Here is a 21908-nt window from a genome sequence, read left to right on the forward strand (position 1 = left end):
ATGGAGGCAAAAAGTACACAAGACAAACGCCGTAGATGATGGGGCCCCCGGGGGCCCCCAGACAGGCTGGCTGCATGCAGGTGTGTAATGAGGCTCGATACAACCTTCTGCAGCAGCTGGTGAATCTTTTGGGTCAAACATGGTTTACTCGAGAGGGTTCTTAGTCACTGAGAGGACGGCCCCAAAGACGCCGCACACAGGCAAGGGCAGTGTCAACCCGCAACTCGAAACCAAGCAGCAGCAGCAGCAACAGTAAACTCTCATCACAAAACGCAACATCACAGACCCTGCTACTCACATTAAGGCACCAACTTCTGCAGCGAGGCCTCACCGGCAGCAACAAGTCAGTAACAGCGGCAGTAAGTCAGCAACAGTGGCGGCGATCCGGCCGCGGCAGCAGAGAGCGAGCGGCAACAGCACAGCTGTAGCTGCAGCAAGGCAGCAGCCGGAGCATCACTACGCGGCGAGCTAGAAGTATCAGGACGGAGGCAACGCCTGCCTCAACAAGACAAGCGGTGCAGGCGGGGAAAACAGCGACTGACCAGCAGCAACAACGCGCCTTCAGACGTAGCATTCACAGGATAGCTGCAGCAGCAGAAGCAGAAACAGCAGCGACAGCAGGAGGGGTGCTCCGTAGGAGTGGGGATGGAGAAGTACAGGACGTTTGCAGATGAAGGGACGGGCTCTCAGCCCTTTGTGCCCACTTACTACAGCCAACAGCAACTGCGCAGCTCCCCTAACAGTTCACGTTTTATGTCGCTTATTCTCAGCGGTCTCAGCCTTCCACTGTATCCTTTGTTGCTGCTGCTAGCATTGCTTCGGCTGCTGCTCCTGGGGCTGTCACTGCTGCTCGCAGGCCCAGTGCTGCTGTTGCTGCTGCCTCTGCGGCTACTGCCATATGTACACTGGAAGGCAAAGCGAGCGTTGCTGCAAGTTCCTCTGCGTCTCGCACTGTTTGCATTTGGGTTTCATTGGATAACTGAGGAGAGAGGAGGTGAGAGATTCCTCGTGTTTACTGAGGCTTTGCGTTGCTTTCTCGGTCTCTTTCTGCCACAGTGTGTCTTTCCGCCTTACTGTGTATCTTTATGCCTCTGCTGGCCACTTTTCGTCTCTGTCTCTTGCTCTATTTGTCTGCAGCGCTCCGTATTTGCTTCATATCATCCGTTGTCCCTTGCCGTCTTTGCCTGTCCCATTCTCTCTGTGCATTTCTTTTTCTTTTTATTTCTCCGTATCATTCTTTTACCTATCTATTTTGCCTCGGTGTGCCTCTTTCTTTCTGCACCTCTCTCTTGTGCCTGTTTATTCTGCCTCATACAGAAAGAGACAAACAGAAGCAACGGAGGCGGGAACACGGAAGAGACGTGACAGGGACAGAAAGAGGCGGTCTGTCTGTGTCTCCTCCGTTTTCCCACCTCTTTTGCTTCTGTTCGTCTCTTTCTGTATTTGTTTGTGTTCATCTTTTCCCTGTATCTATTGGCCTTCTTTTGTCCTTGCTCGTCTGTTTTTGTCTCCGGCCGTGAGCTCCCCGTGTACAAAGCTCACGGCTCCCCGTACGCGTGGCTGTTGCTGCTGCAGATTACCGCCGCCTGCAGCTCAGCCCTACAGCATCGGAGGGTGGGGGCCTCTTTTCTTCCTTTTTGTCTCTGGTGTCGACTCCTGCTGCGCGCTCTAAGGGACCTCCGGCTCAGGAGTCCCCATGTGCCCGCCTAGGGGCCCCCCTTGGCCTCTCAAGGGGCCTCTCAAGGGTCTCCCTTTGCCTCTCAAACTACACTTGCTTCGTCGAGCCTGTGTATCTGCAAATGCGACTCTGTCCCCTCTTTTTGGGGCTGCATGCGGACGGATCCATCTCTTTTCTGTCCTTTTGGGGGGCGATCAAGCACTCCCTTTCCTTCGAGGTGTCTGCCTGCTGCTGCTACTGCTACTGCAGATGCTGCTGCTGTTGGATTCTGCTGCTGCCGGGGTTTGCCTGCTGTCTTGCATGTTGCTGCTGCACCTTGGTGCCACTGCTGCTGTGAAGAGCAAACAAAAGACGCTGCCGGTAGCACATGTTTTTGCTGGTGCTGCAGCAGCAGCTGCTGCTGTTGTCGGGGCTGCTGCAAAAGCTGCTGCTACCGCTGTTTTTGTTGCTGCTGCTGCTTTGGTTGCTTCATCTGTTGCTCCCACTGCGGTACGTGCGAATGCTGCTGCAGCTTCTGCCGGGGCGGGGTCAGTTCGCCTCCTTGTCAGCCCTTCTCGCGTCTCTCGAGCGCAGCAGCAGCTTCATCCCCCCCTTAGTGCTGTTTCCAGAGGGCCAGAAGAGCAACGGCAGCTGCTTGCTGCAGTGGGACGCCAAGGGTCTAGACCCTGCAGCTTTTGCCAGACTGAAGGGCAGAGTGGCGTTGCTGGGGTGCATGTACACCCAACATCAAGGCAAAGGGCAGGCAGCAGCCGCACCCCGGAAGGGATGGAGACGACCGACTTACACTGCGCCTCATACGGTATCAAATGCCTTCACTTTTGCTGCTGTTTTTAGTGCTGTTTTTGGAACCGTTGGAGTGGCTGCTCTGTCCCTGCTATACCATTTGCTCTTGCTGCAGCTGCTGGTGCTCCAAGGGTTGCTGAGGGTTTAGGGTTTAAGACTTGTTTGCGGTGGCAGGTTAACAGCCCTCTACGGCACTTGCTGTTACTGCTATTCCAGCCTAGGCAGCGCCTGCGCTGCATTTGGGTTCCACCCGAGGACGTGTTGACCTCACAACAGCAGCAGCAACGGCAACAGCAGCAGCTGCTGCAAAAGCAGCAACAACAGCTGCTACTTCCGCAGGAGTCATTACTCCTGCAGGAGCAGCACCACGGAGACTTGGAGTGTATACGCACAACCTTGCTGCGAGCTGTCCCAGGCCTCGTGTCTGTGAAGAAAAGTGGAAGAGACCTGAGAGCCTTCAGTGAGTACTGGAATCAGCAGCAGCAGCAGAGAGGGCGTGGTACAAAGAAAGCATGACATTCTTCTGGTGCTTCAGTAGCACTGGAAGCTGGGGCGTAGCACCGGCAACTGGACGCCGCAAAAGCAATAGCGCCACGAGCTGCAGGAACAGCAGCAGCTATGGCCTGCTGTTTGCAGCGCATAGAGTAGCACGGCCTCAATGCAAAATCCGCGTTCCCCCCTAAGGGTAGGGGCCGTCGTTCTGTTTGAAGCCTTATGGCTCTCAGCAACAGACTGCTGCTGCCACAGCTGCAGCAATGTGCAGCAGCTGCAGCCCGCTGCTGCAGCGAGAAACAACTGCTGGTGTTACAACAGCAGCAAACTGATGCTGCTGTTGCTGCTGCAGCAAAGCGCAGCTGCTGCAGTAGCTGCGACCTAATGTTGCTGCGACGAGCGAAGGCAACTGCCGGTCCTGTGGCAGCAACGAACTGCCGCTGAGGCGGCTGCCTTGTGGGCTGTAGCCTCACTCTCTCCTCCCGTTAAAGGGGTTGGGGAGGTGCAGGGCCATCCTGATGAGGTACTCATCACCTATAGGGGTTTAGGGTTCCGCTCAATACCTTCTGAGGCTATACGACTTAGTGCTTACTCCCCTTTCTTTGGCGCTGCTGATTCACATGCTTCGAAGGCCGCCTTGAGCTTGTCGTAAGTCTCTGCAGCAACGACAAGGCAGAGAACCGCAAAGCCCTACACCCTGAGCACTAGTCGGTGTCGCAGCAGAAGGCCGAAAAGGTGCTGGCCTCTCACGCAACCCTACGGGCGCAGTTGAGGGTGGGAGCGCGTGCACTTGCTCTCGTGAAGGTCTCTTGGCTAGCTCTTGCATCATCCCCTAACCAGCCAGCCAGCTAAGTTGGCAGCACTCACGTCTCGAGACAACAGTGCCCTGCTTGTAGATGGCCTCCTTGAAGTGTATTTGGTTCTTGTTTTGCAGCTGAGTCTTGTAGGGCTCTTTGACACACCTGCAGGGGAATGCACAGGCGCAGTTCCATCCCAAACCCTAATTTAAGCCCTAAACCCCATCGAATACCCCGAAACCTCCTGGGAAAGCCTTCCTGAGGCGCCTGGAGCAGCAGCACCTGCTGCTGCTGCTGCAGCTTGCGCTGCTGAAATGCTGCTCGTGCTGCAGCTGATCCTGTCCCTACAGTCGCTCTGGCTGACGCAGCCTTAACACTAGAAAATTGCGCCGCTAGCCCGTAAGTAGCACCCCAGGCTGGAACCGATCTTAGAAAACCAAAACGCCAAGGCTACGATAACGCCAGATTTATTATCAAGAGAATTACAGAAGAACTGCAGATCGTTAGTGCACACAAAAACCGAAATCGTCCCGGGGCAGCATAGAGCCCCCAATACCCGAGCGAGGCCCGCTGGCCCCTGAGAGCCTCCACGGCTCGCTGAAACGCAAGGGCCACCAAGGGATCCCAACATGGTTTGGATATGTGTGCGTGTGGAACTCACTTGCGGAGCAGCTCTGCCATTTCGGCGGCGTATCGGGCGTAACTGATGCCACAGGCCCTCCAGGCCATTTTTGGTGTATGCGGAAATGAGTTGAGGTGTATGGACAGGCCGAAGGAGATAGTTAGTCAACTAAAATGAGTGCCAACAAATGCAACTCCACAATATAGGTTGATATAATCTGTCTTCATATCAAAGGCCTCTGTCTGGGGCTATGCTGGTAGGCCCGGTAGGCGCATGCAGAGCATCAGCGGGGCTGCCTTTGTGGAATGGCCTTGTTTTCGCATGAATTTGGTTCTTTCATTCATTTCTAAATCAGGTGCTTGCAAGCAAGAGCAAAAATATCGGAACGGCCACAGGGCATTATTTAGAGCTATCTGGGGGGCCCAAGCCCTGACCTTCCCCAGGACCAGCACTGCGGCCCCAGATCTTTATCTGTTTTTCTGTATGTGCTTGGTCTAGTTTTAGCCTTAGTTTTGGCACTTTCACACGATCCTGCGCTTGCTTGTCGACTGCAGTTGTGCCAGCAGCGGCAGCAGTAACATCTTGAGCGGGCGCGATAGCAGCCGCCGCAGCAGCAGCACCAGCAGCAACGGGGGTCATAAGGAAGGGCTGCTGCAGGCATTCGCTATTCTTTTTACACTGCCTCTGTACACAGCTTGAGAATAGGGAGGGCGAGGCTTTCTGTACCTGCTAGCCTCAGCGCCCTGCTCCGTCCTGTGGACTGATGGCCCGTTACAGCAGCAGCAGTAGTCACAGCAGCAGCAGGAGGCAGTATGTCGGAGCGTAAGGGCGGACGTAGAGGAGTAAGCAAGGGCTTTCTTTCTTGGGCTGTATGCGCAGGAGGCTTCGGCTGCTTAAATTGGGCTTGGCGTGGCAGAGTGTTTGTGTTCATGCTGCGGGTTTGCCTTGCAGGGAGGAGGGGATCCCGAAACGGCTCGGGTGTATCAGGAGTTCCTCAAGACATTTCAGCCGGAGGACCCTTCTGCGGACAAAACCTTTGTCAGAGGTGATCTCCGTACATGCTGTCGCGGGCTTACGGGTTTAGGCTAGGAATTACGGTTGGGTTGGGTTTGAGGCTGCGGCTTGAGGCTGCTGGCGTAGGGTCTCATGTTCACAGTTTAGAGACTACGGGTTATGGTTTAGGAGTGATGGTTCGGGAGTAAGTGTTTAGAGTTTACGGTTCTGGGGCTTTGGGTTTGGCGCTGCTTGCTCGTAGGAGGAGTGATGAACGCGGGCTCAGGCCAGATTGCCGTCGACAGCAAAAAGGTAGGCTTAAGGGCTTATGAACTAGCGTTAGGAGTTTAGGCCTGCATCATCTCGGGCTGTATCTGGATGTTCCTGCGGGGCCTTGTCGCGGGCTGAAGCGGAGTCCGTGTGTTGCTGCTGCTCTTTCTCTGAATTAGGGTTCTTTGTGGGTTCCTAATAATGCCCCCAAGTCGGCGGAGGCGGCTGCAGCNGCAGCACCCAGTCCCCTGCCCCCAAACGCATGCCAGGGCGCCCTGGACAGAAGCGGGAGATAGACTCTTTTCTCGAAGGTTAGGAATTAGGGTTTATGCTCTAGGAGTTTGGATTCATTCTCAGGGCTTATGGTTTACGGTGTAGGGGGTTAGGGCTTGGGTTTCCCGTGTAAATTTTAGATTTAGCGGTATCGCATGCTGCATTGAGCGGTTGGAAATTTAAGATTTAGGCTCCAGCGTTTGGTGCTGCGTTTTACTCAGAGATTAAAAAGCGTCAGGAATTGCAGGGCCAGAAGCGGCGACTCTACGAAAGGCTAAACCTCTCCCGTACAGGTGATTGGCCGTTCCTGCTGCTGGTGCTGCTACTGGGTGCTGCTGTTACTGCTGTGGCTGGTTGTTGCTCCTCCTGCAGCACCTTGACTTGTTTTTTTGTCCTGCTCAGAGGAAGAACGATGCGCCCTTCGCTTCCAAATAGCGGCACTCGAGGTAAGTTATGATGGAGGGGCAATTTCTGTACTTTTGCTGTTCCTTTTGCTGGTGATGCTGCTGCTCCTACACGCTGGAGCGCCGGTCTAGGGCTTCAGATTTATTGCTGTAGGGGGTTGGGCCCAGTTAAAGCGGTTGAGGATTTGGGGTCTTCCGGCGTTTGCGAAAGGTTTAGGGTTTAGGGTCTACGGCTTGGGGTATGTTGCTGCAGAACGCTACGAGGCCCCGCGGGGCCCCCCCGATCGACTTAGAGAAGGAGAGCTCAACGAATTTGTATCTGGGGAATTTATCGCCTGAGGTGACTGTACACTGCATAGTAGAGCCTTAAGATAACCAAGGGGCTAGGGAATAAATACAGCTCCATCTGGATTAAAGCAGTAGTCAGATAGAAGTAGTGATGCTCCATGCTTGAGAAAGGCTGTGGCTGACGCGTTGTAGCGAGTGGCGTAGTCAAAGGGAGCCCTTTGGTTGCCTTTATATGGGCATTCACGCATGCTTAGCGCTTAGCATTTGTCCGTGCATGCATCTTTTTTTGGAGTCTAGGGCTCCCGGTTTTGCATACACGCATGCGTGCATGCAGATAACTGAGGAGTTTCTCTGTCAGCAGTTCGGGAAGCATGGGGTCATTACCAGCGTAAAGATTATGTATCCGCGAACAGAAGAAGAAAAACGCCGCAACAGGAACTGCGGATTCGTTTCGTTTGAAACCAGGCCCCAAGCTGGTAAACCCTAAGCCCTATCCGTATTAACGCAATCCCGGATTTCGAAGTGAACGTACCAGAGCAACTCAAACGGAAAAACCCTGGGGATTCCTGACATTCGTGCACCCGCCAAGCTTTAGTGCGAACACTTTCTTTGCTTGTTCGCTAGAAGTGTCTCAGGGGCTCTCATATATGTGCACTCACAAGCATTTGTATGAATGCCCTTTTTGTCAATTAAAACTGCATCATTTTTCATTGCTTTCTCTAATCCGCAGAGTCTGCGAAGAACAGCCTGGACGGAAAGTCTTTCTATGGAATGGTCATCCGCATTGGGTAGGCAGGCAGCGTCTAGAGCGTAGGGTTTAGGGTGTATTTCTCTGTATTGGTGCCTACGAGTTCGCTTTGCGAGCGTGGATGGTTGTATTTATGAATTAGTTATGGGGCTTAACGCCGAGGTTATACGGCTCTCTGCGTCTGCTTGCAGGTGGGGGAAAGCATTACGCCCGTCATTCGGCGCCACTCCCACTGGCATGAGCAGCGGCTTCTGTGAGCGAAGGCTTGAATTGAAAAAGGGGGATAGAGCGTAGGGTTTAGGTTTCTGAACGGTTGTTCTAGCGTTACTCTAGTCAAATGTATGCATGCAGCGGTTTTTTTGGTTTTATGGTCTCAGCGGACTCTCCATTCCCTTCCACGGGCTTTTCTCCATCTCCCCCAACGAACTTTACCGCAGAGGTCCCAGCAGCGACTCCAACGCCTCCCCCGCCTCCTGTAAGCATCAAGTCAGGTTGCTTGAATGCATGTTGGCGTGTTTGCGTGTATGCACATATGGGATTGCGCGTGATTGCAGGTATTCGCGTGTACATTCATGCGTTCCAGATGCGTACAGTGTGTTTCGGTGACTCTTGAAAGGTCTCTGCGGCTTATTCTTTAGAGTGAAGCCGTTTTTGCTGTGCCTGCAGGAAGCGGAGTTGGTCGAGGTGCAGGTGCCTAAGGACCGCAAAGTCAAGATGATGATTGACCTGCTGGCGAAATACGTAGCTGAGGTACGCCGCCGCTGCTGCCGTTGCTGATACTGTTGCTTCAGATGCCACTGATGCCGCTTCGCCTTCGTGGCATTGTCCGCTGTTGATTCGTAGAGTTTTGCTGCTGCTGCACCAACTGGGCTCAAAGAACGCATGGGCTGGTTGCATTGGGTGCTGCTGCAGGAAGGGCATGTCTTTGAGCAGCAAGTCATGGAGAAGTTTCCTCCAGAAAGCGGTGGGGTTGAGGTTTTAAGTTTAGCGCTTAATTTTCCCCTGTGTAGCCTGAAAGTTGCCTCCAGTTGAGCCATGTGGGTTACAGGATTTGGGTACGATGGCTGAGAGTTCGGGTGCAGGGTTCTGTGTGCATGCAGGCCGTCTCAGTTTCCTCTATGAAAAGGATTCGCCGGACAACATTTACTACAGGTCCGTACCTCATGCCATCCCAACATCTCAAAGCGGCTCCCGAACTATGCTGCTGGTTGTGTCTTATTTGTAGCCGCAACATACGTGGACGAGGCGCGTGCTGTATGAAAGTTTCTCGCATGCGTTCTGCTATCTGTGCTTCCCGCATGTTTTAGTTCCGCGTGGTTTGTGGATATTCTCGCGTTGCCGCTTTCTGGTCGGCGGGTGTGCGTCCTTAGGTGGCGTGTGTACGCCTTCGGTCAGGGAGACACTCTGAAGGCATGGCGCCTCGAGCCTTTTTACATCTACTCGGGCGGCAGGCGGTGGGCACCGCCACCTGAGAAGCACTTCCAGCAGCCGTAAGCCATTCGTCTGCTGCTGTTGCAGCTGCTTGCACAGGCAGTGAAGTGGCACCGACCGCTGCCCAGCAGCAGCTCATGCAGCAGCTACACGCATCTACTGAGGTGCGTTAGCGGCGTAAATTTTAAATCTCGTCATGTGGTTTCATATACTTGTGTCTTTTAGGGCTAGGAAGAAGGCAGAGGCAGCAGAGGAACGGAGTCTGTGAGCGACAAACGCAGGGTGCTGGGGCTGCAACTATTGCTGCTGCTGTCTGCCGGAGCTCGTGCCTTCAGCTTTTGCTACTCCTCGCTTCCAGTGCATTCTATTAGTACATTGGTGCTCTCCTTCCGTTGTAGATTCTCCGAGCAGGCCTTGCTTCTGCAGGGTCGCCTGTGCGGCTGCTGCCAATGCTGATGATGCTACTGCGTGCACATGAGCGGTGTTGTGAATGGAATTTAACTGGGTATTGTGCGTCTGCTTCGCGTAGCCGGGCAGCTGCCCGTGGGGGCGAACGGCTGAGTGCAGCAGACCGAGAGGAGCTGGAGGAGCTGCTGCGCAACATAACGCGGGATAGGTAAGGTTATTTCAGGGGGTGCCACGTTTTTCGTCTGTTTGCGTGCAAGTATATAATGTGTAAGAGATAACATCAGAAGCAGGTAGAGCAGTGTACTTCTGGATGCACAAGATAAGTGTGTGCAAAACCCCTATGTAAAGAGCACCACTTGACAGCTATCAATAGTAGACCTATTAATAATAAGACAAAGAGTGTCCGACTCGTGGTGGGAAGTTTCATGTTGAGCAGTCTTTCCCGCATGTCGGTGTGTTGGGGCAGCAGCAACAGGTAGGAGATGGTTGGGGGCATTGACTTTGTACATTGTGGCAGGGCATCGATATGCACGGCGATGTCCTTTTGCATGTCGCACGGGAGCAGCAGCGCGGAGGTGTGCAGCTGTCTGACGGAGTCGCTGACACTGCCAGACACGGCCCTGACGATGCGGTTGGCGCGCATGTATCTCCTGTCGGATTTGTTGGCTAACTCCAGCGCGCAGACGGCTCATGCCTGGACCTACCGACATCACTTAGAGAAGCACTTACCCTTCATTGCAGACCGCTGGAGCAAAGGTATGCATCCGTGTCCCAGCCCTCCATGCATACAGGTGCCCCTTGGCCATGATGACTTCACAGGGACACGAGATGAGCACGACGTACCCCATATGCAACGCTATACACGGCACCAGAAGTAGCCGCTGTGCATTCACGCGGAATAGGCTGCTGCTATTGTTGCTGCTGCGTTGAATCCTTGCCTCAGTGCTAGAAGACCTCCGGTTGGGCGTAGGTGCTGGGGGGGCTAGCCCGCGAACCCAACAGGAGCAGTGGCAGGGAGTCGAGAGGGCTCTCTACAAGATGACAAAGCTGTGGGAGGCCTGGGGCGTATATCCGCCTGCGTTTCTTAGGGTCAGCCAGGCGTCCGCTGGCTGCTTGTTGCCTACTTTTCCATTTGCTGTCTCTTTAACTGCATTGCGTTTTTCGGTTGATGCCGTTGCTTCGTATGCTACTGCTGCTGAAACACATCATCAGCTGTTTCTTGCGGTGATACGGCATGGCTTTAGGGCATCGAGGCCACGCTTTGCGGCCGCGACATAACAGCAACAATTCTGGATCCCGAAGCAGCAGCAGCAGCAGCAGCAAAATGTGAGGCTGCTGCACTCGAGCTCGCAGACCCTCAGCTGGACGGAGAGCCTTTGGCCGAAAACCTGCGGCCCCTCATCGCGCAGTTCCCCCTTTGGCTGCGACCTGCTGCAATGGTAGGAGGATTTAGTTGCTGCTACTGTTGCTGCTACTGCTATTGTTGCGCCACCAGCAGCGCTTTTTTGTCCGGGCGCTTCTGTTAGCGTGGTTTAGGCTTATGGAGTCATGCCGCTTATATATTAGGAGCGACACGGGGTGCTAGACGCGGGGCGTTGTATGCTTTTTCCTCGCAGGAATGGTTGCTACTCGACCGGTACCAGCTAGACAGGCTCTGCCAGCAACGGGGGCTGGGCGTGTTGCCTTCTCGCAGCAGCAGCAGCAGCAGCAGCGAAAGGCGCCAGAAGCAGGTCTTGCAGCTGGCGAGACAGGAGCTATACTGGAAGCTAAAGCAAGAGGTACAGTTGCTCTTGCTACCACTTCCACAGGCCCTGCTACCGGTGCTGTAGTGCTTTCCGGAAAACTTGCGTCTCCTCTTGTATCCGTCCCTGCCATGTTTCAGGCTGCAGAGGTGCCGCTCGACGTGCTCCTGGAGGCTCAGGCTGCTGCGGCAGCAGAGCGTCAAGCAGCAGCTGCTGCTGCAGCTGCGGCGGTTACACAGGAGGCCGTACCAACTACTGAAGTACCTGAGGGATCCACTGGTGCACAAGATGGTGGCGCGAAGCAGACGGCTGAGGAGCAGCAGCAGCAAGACGACGTGGCAAGCGAAGCCTCAGACATTTTTGTGTTTGAGAGGGAAGAGGAGGAGCAACCGCAGCAGCAGCAGGAGGAAGACGAAGGCGCCGGTGCATCAGCAGCGACAGCGGCAGCAACGGCGGAGTCGCAAGAGGCCCGGGAGTCTGACAGAGAGCGCATGCGGGCGATCGAGCTGAAGGTCACCGAGCTGCAGGTGCAGCTTGAAGATCAGAGTGAGTCTGACGTGCCTTCAGCGCCCAGTGACTTTGACACTGACTATCCCCGTAGGTAGATAGCCAGCAGCTAGATACAGTGTGCGTGCTCCCCCAACACGCATACCGAGGAGATAGTCGAGGTAGACTTGCGGGGCTGCAGGAGGTGGCGAATAGAGTGCTTTATGCGTCCCAGGTGTTTCTAAGGATGAAATCGCCAGCCGCTGCGACGCTCTCAGACAAAAGCTCCTTGAGGTTAGAAGCTCGTTCACTTATACTAATACGCCAATCGGCGGCACCAAGCACTAGCGGTTCAAAAGTCAAAGGCTCTTAATTGGGACTGCCTGCACGGGATGAGGTAGCCGACGCCGTGCTGGGTTTTGCAGAAAGGCAAGCAGCTCACTATGGCTTGCCCTTTACTTTGCTGCAGGAGCAGAAGACCACAGAAGAGACGGCCAAGCGAAAAACGGCGAAGAGCCGTGACCGAAGTAGTTCCCCCCACAGCAGTCGCAAGAAGGCGTGAGTCTTGCAGAAATATCTACAGACACGTATATTGTGTAGTCAGAGTGAGCGCATTGTTGATCTATCTAACAAGGCAAGAGCTGGGGTCAGGGTACCGCCAACTCCTGCGGCGATAGCAAAAACGTTAGCCGTAGCACTGCACGGTGACACCGGCGTAGGACGCACGAGTGAGCTGATTACTCCGCCGTTGGCCTCAAAGTTCGATATTTACTTTAGGGCTGCCTGTGCTGTGCACTTTGCGTGCGTTCAGGAAGAGCAACCACAGCGAAAGCTCGAGCGCTCAATAGTAACAGCAGATACCCTGGTATATAGAGACTCTAATTTGACGCGTGCGCTCCCTTCCTGTGAAGTGTGAAGGAGCAGCGCAAGCCGCACGCGTTTTCACGTCTCGATGCTGCAACGTGCAGCGGGGAATCGTGAGTTCAGTGAAATTGACTCCGCCTCTTGAGTGTGAAAAACAGCAAACTGGTTTTGTCTTCGTCTATTCTTTTTGAGTTTCATGTTCGTCTTGCCAAATGGGAACAAGCGGCTACTGCTTCATCGCCTCAAACATTGCTCTGCAGCGACGACGGGCCGTAGTTGATAGGCAGGCAGTGTGTGACGCAAGCCAGCCTCGATGAGGCATGCCTAAATGAGGCCGTGTAGCCCGACCTCGAACCGCATACAGCACTTCGTTTCCTTGGAAGCCGCGGCAGTTGTCATCACCCCGTGTCACTTGTAGTGTTCTAAACTCTACCAGGTTAGAAGACGATGCATCCGTAGCTCCACCATGCTCCTTTTCGTGTTAGTTCACTGCCTCCTCAACGAAGGAGACAGGGGCCGGACTGACGAAGCTGAGTACGGGCGGCACGGAGCTCGCAATATAACTGTTGTTGTTCCCCAGCGCATATTGTTTTGTTGGTGACTTCCCTGCACCTGAGAAGACAACGCTCGCTGGAAAATATGAAGCTGAGCGCTTCCACCGGAGGACGGATTCACTAGATTTCGATTATCTACTGGAGCGTGTCTTGGATATTTGCATGTTGTCAACTTCAAAAAATTGTGAAGCACACACCTATATACGCGTTGTGCTTTCTCCCGATAGTTTTAGTGTTTACACAGGTGAGCCTAGATTCCCGCTGTTTTTCCAGCCGTCATATATTCTTCAAATAGTATATAGGCAAGTAAGGCCTCTGCTTGCGCCTTCTTAAGCCGAAGCTTCCAGATACTGAGAATGAGAGACGGAAAGTCGCCTGACGTCAACCAGGACGAAGGGCGGAGTAGGCATCCGCAATTTCTTGCAGCTGCTCCACAGCGACCTGCAACTCCTCAACCCCCACGCCAAATTCCTCGTAGTGGTGCACGAAGGCGCCGGCATGCAACATATCCATGCCCAGCTGCAAAGTGCTGCGACCGCAAGCACAACAACGGCACCGCCGCTGCCCCACTTTGCAGCAATCCCGTGGGATCACTATGACCTAGGCTGAACTTATATTACGATATGGGTGCGCTCTCTCTCACCTCCGTAACGCTGGAAAAGGCGTGCGGCAGCTTGTGGTCAGACCCATGCTGTAGGGCTCCCCGTTGGTAGCAAAGGGATGAACAGACATCTGCATCCAAAAGGGAGTTACAACAGGGAACACTTCTGCTTTGGAACACAAGGTGAAGGCAGCTAATCTGTAAGACTTCCTCACCTGAACGGGCCTGACTGCGCAAGACCACAAGGGAATCTTGCAGGCGGCGGTAGGGTCGCCTTCAATGGAGCGGACTGCTGGCCCCCTCATGCACAGTTGCGCCCCAACAGCAACGTTTGGGTGAACGTCGTCTATTGCCTTTCCATGTTGAGGACTACCCCTGTTCTTCTGCTGTGTGACGGCATAGTGTGCTTTTCGGTAACTGGACGGTGCTGAGGGACTGGGAGGGGCAAGAAGGTCCAAAGTATCTGCTCTGGCAAACATGCGTTCAAGCCTATGTACCAAGGATGCGAAGGTGTACGGCGCAAGGCGGCGATTGTTCGGCTCCGCCAGGAAGTTCTGGGGAAGGTAGCGACACGTCAGCAGCTTGAAGGCTGGATGGGGTGCCGCTGCCATCAGTACGTCTCGTAAGGTACAGCGAAGCGCCGCAGTTGCATCTCCATCAAATTGCGCTTGAGTAGTAGCCCAGGGAGCCGGTTGTTGACTTTTAAGCCCATTTGACTGCCCAGATGAGATTAGTGAAGGGCCCTTGTTCTGAGGGGCCCATGGGGAGGACGGAAGAAGGCAGCAACCTACAAGGTCCCGTGCAATGCAGCGATTGATTTCAGACAGGCACGTTGCCGTTGATGTAGTGCTTGAGCTTGCGTGCCTCTGCAAGATCTTAGCGCATCTGGCGTTTTCAAAAATGAAGATACCGTCGCTGAGAATCCCATGTAACACAACAGTGCCTCGCGAGCCTCGGCATCAGCAGCAGTTACGCGTTATAGAGAAGGGAAAAGAAGCAGAAGCCACTTGTATCTTGGTAAGCCTGAATTGTGGGAGAGGCAAACCAGATTAGCGCAAAGTACCTGTTTTTTTGAAGAGACGCAAGCGAAAGAACAGTGTTGAAGGCTTGAGTCGAAACCTCGGCGTCAAAAGGCCACACGCAACAGTTCGCGATGCAGCTTGCCGGAAGCAAATCAGCACATAACTCCGTCAGGTACGAGCCGACCCCGGAACCGGTCCCTCCTAAATCCAGGATACACGGAAAATGCGGGCGGTCTACCAGTGATAGCGGTAGGCTGAGAATGGGGGTGACAGATCAATGACATCCTTCCAGACTAAAGCATAGAAGCACGCTAACATTTGGCATCTAAACTTGCCAAAAATCGTGTTAAATACTGAACGCAGATGTGACGTTGGATGGAAGAGCCTGGCGCTCTTGTAATGCTCACCAGCCAACGAGTGGAGCACCATAATGGAACTGACACTGTCTGCTTCCTCAGCAAGACCCAGAAGAAGGCGTTCCATGTTATCACGGTTAGAAGGTCCCTGAATTTCGTGGCCAAGGGCCCAGTTGTTGCCGGAGCCTCCTTGCTGCCAGTACGCAAATTTCGGATCCCAAAACCAGCCTGCCTCTGTTTGGTCTGTACTGAACTTGGGAGTGGCTCTCTTCGTGTGGCAGTTCCCCTTACCCTTCCCGTTGATTGGCATGGGCTGACGAAGGAGACAGTTTTGGACTGTTTTAGCTTCCATATCAATAAGGAGGCTGCGGGCCTTTCGAAAGTTCCCACACGCTGCGGGAACGTCATCTGTGAAGAACCGCCGGCTCAAAGAGTCGACAGTGGTGCTATCCCCAACAGATGCTGCTCGCCCAAGCTCTGCATGGAGGACAGTAAACAACTCGCTTCCAAGGTAGTTGCCGCATCCGCCCACCATCACCACGAGAGTACTCATATTCGGCTCAGAATGGGGCGCATGTGACTCTCTGCCGCAGGCCACCTGCTGTTATGGAGGGCCAGATGCCCGAACGTTTCGTTTGCTGGCTCCCCACCAAGAGAGCTCTAGAGGCAGGGTAAATGCGGCCCTGCTAGTAGAGATGTGTATGTGATGCTTCGTCGACTTGCTGTTGACGTAGGGCTCTTGTGTCCGCGCGAGTCGGCATGTGGCTTGCCAATTTGGTCTATGTAAATAGAGCTTAAAAGATCAATGAAGTGCCCCTGAATGCAAACTTCATTCTAGATGCTTGCGCCCTGAAACGGTTGCGTTTCTGTTGCCTTTTTAGAGACGCAGCACTAACATAACGTTCCTGTGGATATCCCCCATCAAAAGAGGATCATCACCACACCGCCGTGTGTGTTAGAACTAGAGAGCAACTGTAGGCAAAGTATTACGGACGGGTGATGCCCTCAGACCCAACAGGGCCGGCGTGCACCGGCGGTGGCCTCGACGGTGATTGTGCACGAGCTGGGCGATCGCGGCCAGGCTGCTATGCGCAAGTAGGTAGTTAAGGGAACCGTTTAAGTGCTACCACAAACACCTGAGGGAGTTCCAATGACGAAATTGACGGGGAGCATTAAAAAATGTTCCTCGGCCTGTCCGGTTTCAACTGCAGCATAGGGATGCGCCACCCTTTGAGTCGACCCCACACCCTAGAGCGATCCAACTGGTTCGCATCTCCTGCGAAACGTTTATTCCTCAGCCTTTAGTTTCTCGCGGAGGTTTTGTAAGGATCTCTGTTTGATCAGGCGCGACCGACAATGCACAAGTCTTCGTGCAGTCAGCGCGTGCAGCGCGCAGCACTGCAATGTCAGGAAAGAAAAAGCTTCGAAGATTGTATAACTCAGAATAAGGGCAATTAATGTACAATTGGGCATAAATAACACCATGAAACATTGCTGCTGGCCTGAGGTGCGCAGCGGAAGCGGCTCGGCCTCGGCCTTAGGGCTGGCACTGGCACTGCCGAGGCCGACGGAAATTCGCACGCTGGAAACGCCAGATAATTTCCTTTCATTTAGAGACTTGAGTTCTTCAAGAACACATTTTATGCTTTTTAACTCATGTTTCAGTGTCTTTAGTGAATAGAGACGGGTGTGCGCCTGTCGTAGTCAAGAAGGGAATCACACGTATCAGCCGAAATCGGCGTAGCCCACTGAACCGCGATGTGACCCTTTTGGTGGTAACAAACTAAAAACGCAACTACTAGCCTAGTATGGCGGCCTTCACCTAGTTCGCTTCATTTTCGACAGCCTAAGGGCGGACCTTCAGTTGGTTGGGTTACGCACCGGGGCGGTTCAGTATCGCAGTCCCAAGTTGTATTTAGGCTGTTGATTCAGCAGAAATTCATTTAAAAGTAACACACGAACCTGTGCCTAGTACTCAGGTCAGTTGCGGCCCCAAGTAGGGCTGGCGGGTGGCGCGGGGTGTGGAACAAACCCCACTAACACGCATTGACCAGTGCACTTTAATGGCAGTAGTGTTTGCGCTGCCAGGATACCAACCATATTGCATTACCCGCGAACGGAAAATCCATGTGGCTAAACAGCAGGCTAGCGAGGCGGAACTCTTGGCGGCATTTAATATAGTCCATGAAAGAGCGCTGCAGCTCGCTATGCTCAACAGGGGAAGTTGAAAATGGCAACTTGCTCTTTCAGTCTCTAAACAGCCTTATGACAGTGCTAAAGTGTTGCTGTAACATCCTGTCAGCTACTCATGTCTACATTATTGACTGCTGCTTTTCTGCTTCTGGTCGAAACCTTGCCTTTTGAAAGACCTTCCTCCTGCTTGAGTTCGGCGCTGGACTCGTCGAATCGACGACAGTCTTTGAGCCCTGGAAGAATTGACGCCTCCACCTTTTGTTGTTTGGTTCTTTTGCCCTCCTTTATTTGAGTTTTGACGACGCAAAGATTCCAAAACGACTTGTCTCTGCCGCTGCCACGCTTGGGAACTCTTCCTGCGCTGCTCTTCCATAGTTTTCAGTGCAAGACGCACCTTCCCTCTTAGCTGCTGCTCCTCAGGTGTTACTTTTCCGGTGCTAGGCCTCAAGGCCCTTTCCATCCCAGCGATATGAGGCCACAAGTACTGGCAATAGATCACTTTGCATGCATCGATGAGCACGAACCATATTAGACCCCACAAAATCGTAATTCCTGCATGTCCCCATGAAATACCTATCATTCGTGGTCCCGAAGAAATCCTCCATTCGTACTTCCAGTAAACGGAGAGGAACAATGTCAATATTATGGCGAGAATTTGCGGCGTAAGGACAACTATGGAAGGGATGCGGTTCTCACGGCCGTACATTAGTGCAAAGCGATGGGTCCGGCAGCTATGGAAACTAACTTGAATGCACAAAGTGAATAAAAGCCAGATTCCGGAGGTGGTCTGGAGGCTTTGTGGCATCCTACCTGTTGTAACAAGATGGGAAGATTCGAATCTTTCCAAGCCAAACGCATCCCACCAGTTCACGCCATACTTTGGGTCGGACAGGAAGATGTACAGTAGCATACACACAGCCATGAGCGTTGCCGTCAGTAATGCTATCGTTGAAACCTGGAGCATTGACCAGATAAGTGGCTTACTGGATGATGGGACGTTATCTCGGGAGCAGCTCATAAGCACAAAGTCATTGATGATTGCAACAAGGACAAGCACCCAAGTGGGAAATTCATAGTCAAAAATCACAACACACCCCCACCAGAACAGCAGGGTCATAAAACTTCCGTGAATACGGAAGGTTATATAGGCTTCGATCCGCTTGAATATTTGCCTTGACAAGCTGAAAACTGTTATGATGCTGGATAGACCGGGCTCCAGCAGAATGATATCGGCGGCAGCGCGTGCGGCTTCTGTTGCACCACTGACCGCTATCCCTACAGTTGCTCGCTTCAGGGCAGGTGCATCATTGACTCCATCCCCTGTCATGGCCACGAGACAGCCCCCTTGCTGAAGGTTGTCAACGATTTCGAATTTATGCTCAGGGTATACTCCAGAAAAACCATCTACAGCGCTAATATACTCGCGAAAAGCTACATCGCTTTCGAGGCCTTTTGGTCTTGACCTGAATATCTCAGGCCCAGATATGTTGTCTCCGAGACCTAGTAACCTGGCTGTTTCTGCAGCAATCGCTTGCTGGTCTCCTGTGAGCATCTTAACGCTGACTCCCATACTTTTCGAGCGCTCCAATGTATCCTTGGTGTCAGGTCTCGGCGGATCTAAAAGACTCAAAAAGCCGACCAAGCTCCATGTAATTCTGGCGCTAGTTTCCGATACATCATCAAGATTCGTGATAGCATCGCTATCCAGTGGCTTGATAGCGACACCCAGCGTACGTAGTCCTCTTCTGGCCTTTTCTTCGATTATTGCTTTGAGACGTTGCTGTGTCTCTGTGTCGTCTGGTGCACAGACCAGCTCGCTGATGACGTGAGGAGCCCCTTTTGTTACCAGTATGACTTCACCATCTTTTGAACGCACTATACTATTGGCACGCTTGTCCACCGGGTTGAATGGCGTATAGTCCAGCACTTCAAACTGCTGCCGTGCCCCCATATCTACAGCTGCGTTGATAGCAGCATCAAGGGCATCAGGATCGGTTAGAGTTGCTGCAAGGGAAGCATAGACCAATACCTGGTCGGCGTTGAAACCGTCCTCTACGCAAATCTCTTCTCGAGACAAACTTAACACGTTGAGCGTGAGGGTACCAGTCTTGTCTGTGCACAGAATTTCAACTCCAGCGGCTTCCTCTATGGCGGAAAGCCTCGATACCACCGCGTGCTCTTTGCTCATGGCTACTGCCCCCACAGCGAGTACCGTCGTGGTGACCACGGGCATAGCGGCAGGTATAACAGCAGCTATCAACGTGAAGGCGCGCTTGAAGAGGATGCCCACGTTAACGTTTCCGTTGCTGTTCTCTACCCAAACTGGGTGGAATCTCTCCCACAGGATCAGAAAAACAGCAAAGCCCACAGCAGTCCATGTCAGCACCTTTGCAGCCGCGTCGAGAATTGTGCGTAAGTGGCCTTTCGATTCTGCGCGAGCGAGAAGCGCTATAGTTTTGCCGTAGAATGAGTTCACTCCTGTTCTTTGGACTAGCATCTCCCCCTCTCCACGTTGCACCACAGAGCCACTAAGCAGCTCGGAACCTCTGTATTTCCTAATCGGTAATGATTCTCCAGTAAGTGCAGACTCATCCACGCAAATGAACTTGTGATGAGGGATGAAAACGCCGTCCGCCGGGACCACCATCCCTGCCTTAAGCCAAATGACGTCACCCGGCACTAAGTCGACGACGTTGAGAGGTGCATACGATCCGTCACGCTTGGCGCTGCATTCCACTGCTGCCAGCTTCTCAACGGCGCTGATTGCATCAGAAGCCGACCGTTCACCCAGGTAGTCTGCCCAAACCATCACGTTGCAAAGAAATACGAGCAAGCCGAACGACAACCAATCTCGCCTTCCATCCACTTCGACGCAAACCGACAACAGTGACGCTACCAATAGCAAGATTGGTGTCACGCGGAAGTAGCGCTGCAAGACCTTCCGCCACTCGGGAATCTGCAAGCAGGAAACCACGTCACCGAGTGCAACAACTAAGGCGGAACTTCCAATTGACATAATGCATGTTTTGGCACTCCGCAAAGTCAACCCTACAGTCGAGATGGCACGTGCTTCCTGAGCTGACGTCCGGAGTTGATGGCGGGCTGGCAACTAGGGCAACAGGACTTCAGTTACCGTGCAGGAATGCGCTACCCGGATGCCTGTGGGAAGCACACTTATGTGCTATAGTGTTTTGTAAACCACTGTGCTATTTAGGGGTGGTAAAGGTTTTCTTGGTGCTCGTGTAGCTCCGCAGTGCTTCACCTGTTTGGGCTTCACAGCATTTGGCCCGAAGACTGCCCGAAGCTCTTCGGCGCGAGCAGTTGTGAGCCCAGTGTCGCTAATTTCCTCAACAGCTTCTCCTGGATTCATGCATACAACTGCGTCTTGCACATGTCCACTAGAAGGCAAAGGATGCTGGGGGTGTAGTTCCTCCTTAGGTGCCTGCTGCCCAGAAAGTGGAGGACTCAGATTTTTTGGCCCCTCGGGCTGCCCCCCTATGTCACGCTTTTGTTCACTGACTGCATCTCCAATGTACAGTTCTTCTTTTGCTGCATCTTCACTAGCTGACTGCCCATTCGCGACATCTCCACTGGAAGCCTCAGCTGAGGCTCGGCGGTTGGGTTCTTCCATTCGGTCTGCACTTATCAAGAATCCCTTTCAGCCGCTGCTAAAGTGCAACTATAGATCCTATGCTGACCTTACGCCAAAGCTTGGTGAAACAGACAATACTAAGTTGGACCCGCTAGGAGGCCTAGTGGCAGCGCGAGTTGCAGCCTCCCGTATTTGTACTGGTAATACAGTGGCTTTAAGGAGAAATGCAAGTTATAGGCCGTAGAGCCTTTGTCTTGCCAAGGATTACTATCGCTGTCTAAAATTGACACCTTTATCAGGAGTGGGCAGTCCGTTAGCATTCACCCGCCCTGCCATAGTTTCTGCTCGGCGGTGCTCTACTCAAGCACCCCCCCGCCGGTGCGATGTTGTGCCTCGACCGTCTTTCCAGGCAAAGGAGAGTGGAACCTTGTTTAACAAAAAGGAGTCTAAACTCTTGAGGCTGTATTTTCCTAAAGCTTCCTGTTTTCAGCCTGCATAGCTTGCCCTTCTGGATAGGCGAGCAGTGCGCACCGGGGCTGGGCGGTCGTGCTCTTCGGTAACGAGGACAAGGTTCCACGGACCATCGGCCTACCCGGTGAAAAAGTGGAGCAAACCTTCCTGTAAAGTCGTAGTTCAGTGATTACCACGTAGATCCTTGGGCAACTGAGCACCAAGGCTTAGTTGCCCAAGGAGCAGCACCGCGAGATCTCCAACAGGTGACCTCATTGGTTACTGGAGGAGCAGGGGACCATCCCATCCTCCAAAAATGCCATAAATTAGGCATATTTGGAGTGCCAAATGGGAACTGCGGTTGTAGGCTTGGCCTTGCTCCTGGATAACCACAGAAAGACGTATTCACACGCTGCGCCAAAAGCCCAAGCTCGGGTAACGGCGCCTCGCTCTCCGTCGGAGAGCTTAAGCTTCCAGATCCACGGGAAACCATCAACATGCAATAAATGATGACGTAAACTTGGAAAGCGTTTGTTGTTTAAGCATATTTAGGCCTTTCTTTAAGAAGCCAGGTGCTCGGAGGAAAATGTGAATCGCCTCCTATTCATGCATGCGCTCCCCTTCAAGAAAAGTGCGCGACCGATTTGTTCCTCCTTCACTAGTCTGTTTGCCGTACGCTGCAAGTGAGAGCTTCCAGCTGCAACTTTGATTGCTCCAGGTAGGGCCGCGTCGAAAACACGGGCTACGGCTGCAGCTGTGTGCTTGGGTCTTTGCGTTTAGCCCTAGTCCCTGCAGTGTATCGTGCAGTGTATCTCATCCAAGGAACCTGCATACATGTCCTTTCACCGGTTCTTGTGAAAG

At 53.2% G+C, this 21908-nt stretch overlaps 3 protein-coding genes across 3 annotated transcripts; 2 read left to right on the top strand and 1 right to left on the bottom strand.

Annotated features, from left to right (window-relative positions):
* Positions 1-2177: 2177 nt before the first annotated feature.
* On the top strand, positions 2178-2977 carry EMH_0005910 (uncharacterized protein; the record flags this gene model as incomplete). Its single annotated transcript, XM_038022033.1, has 2 exons — positions 2178-2477; positions 2636-2977. The coding sequence occupies 2 exons, from the start codon at positions 2178-2180 to the stop codon at positions 2975-2977; spliced, it is 642 nt and encodes a 213-aa protein (XP_037877887.1).
* Positions 2978-5184: 2207 nt separating this feature from the next.
* Positions 5185-12263, top strand: EMH_0006020 (RRM domain-containing protein, putative; the record flags this gene model as incomplete). Its single annotated transcript, XM_038022034.1, has 25 exons — positions 5185-5214; positions 5324-5417; positions 5628-5677; positions 5973-6000; positions 6130-6201; positions 6311-6354; positions 6566-6652; positions 6935-7076; positions 7331-7388; positions 7540-7601; positions 7726-7823; positions 8015-8098; positions 8261-8312; positions 8449-8500; positions 8719-8802; positions 9005-9043; positions 9309-9395; positions 9705-9943; positions 10131-10276; positions 10432-10626; positions 10804-10965; positions 11070-11526; positions 11651-11709; positions 11885-11973; positions 12227-12263. The coding sequence occupies 25 exons, from the start codon at positions 5185-5187 to the stop codon at positions 12261-12263; spliced, it is 2547 nt and encodes an 848-aa protein (XP_037877888.1).
* Positions 12264-13214: 951 nt separating this feature from the next.
* EMH_0006130 (tubulin delta chain, putative) lies at positions 13215-20636 on the bottom strand (the record flags this gene model as incomplete). The annotated part of the gene is made up of 7 exons (XM_038022035.1): positions 13215-13362; positions 13477-13565; positions 13650-14349; positions 14498-14657; positions 14864-15289; positions 17990-19961; positions 20268-20636. 7 exons carry the CDS (start codon positions 20634-20636, stop codon positions 13215-13217), a joined length of 3864 nt encoding a protein of 1287 aa, XP_037877889.1.
* Between the last annotated feature and the right edge of the window lie 1272 nt (positions 20637-21908).

The sequence above is a fragment of the Eimeria mitis genome, genomic scaffold (assembly GCF_000499745.2).
Source record: "Eimeria mitis Houghton genomic scaffold, Emh_scaff10, whole genome shotgun sequence".
In the NCBI taxonomy this organism is placed as follows: Eukaryota; Apicomplexa; class Conoidasida; order Eucoccidiorida; family Eimeriidae; genus Eimeria; species Eimeria mitis.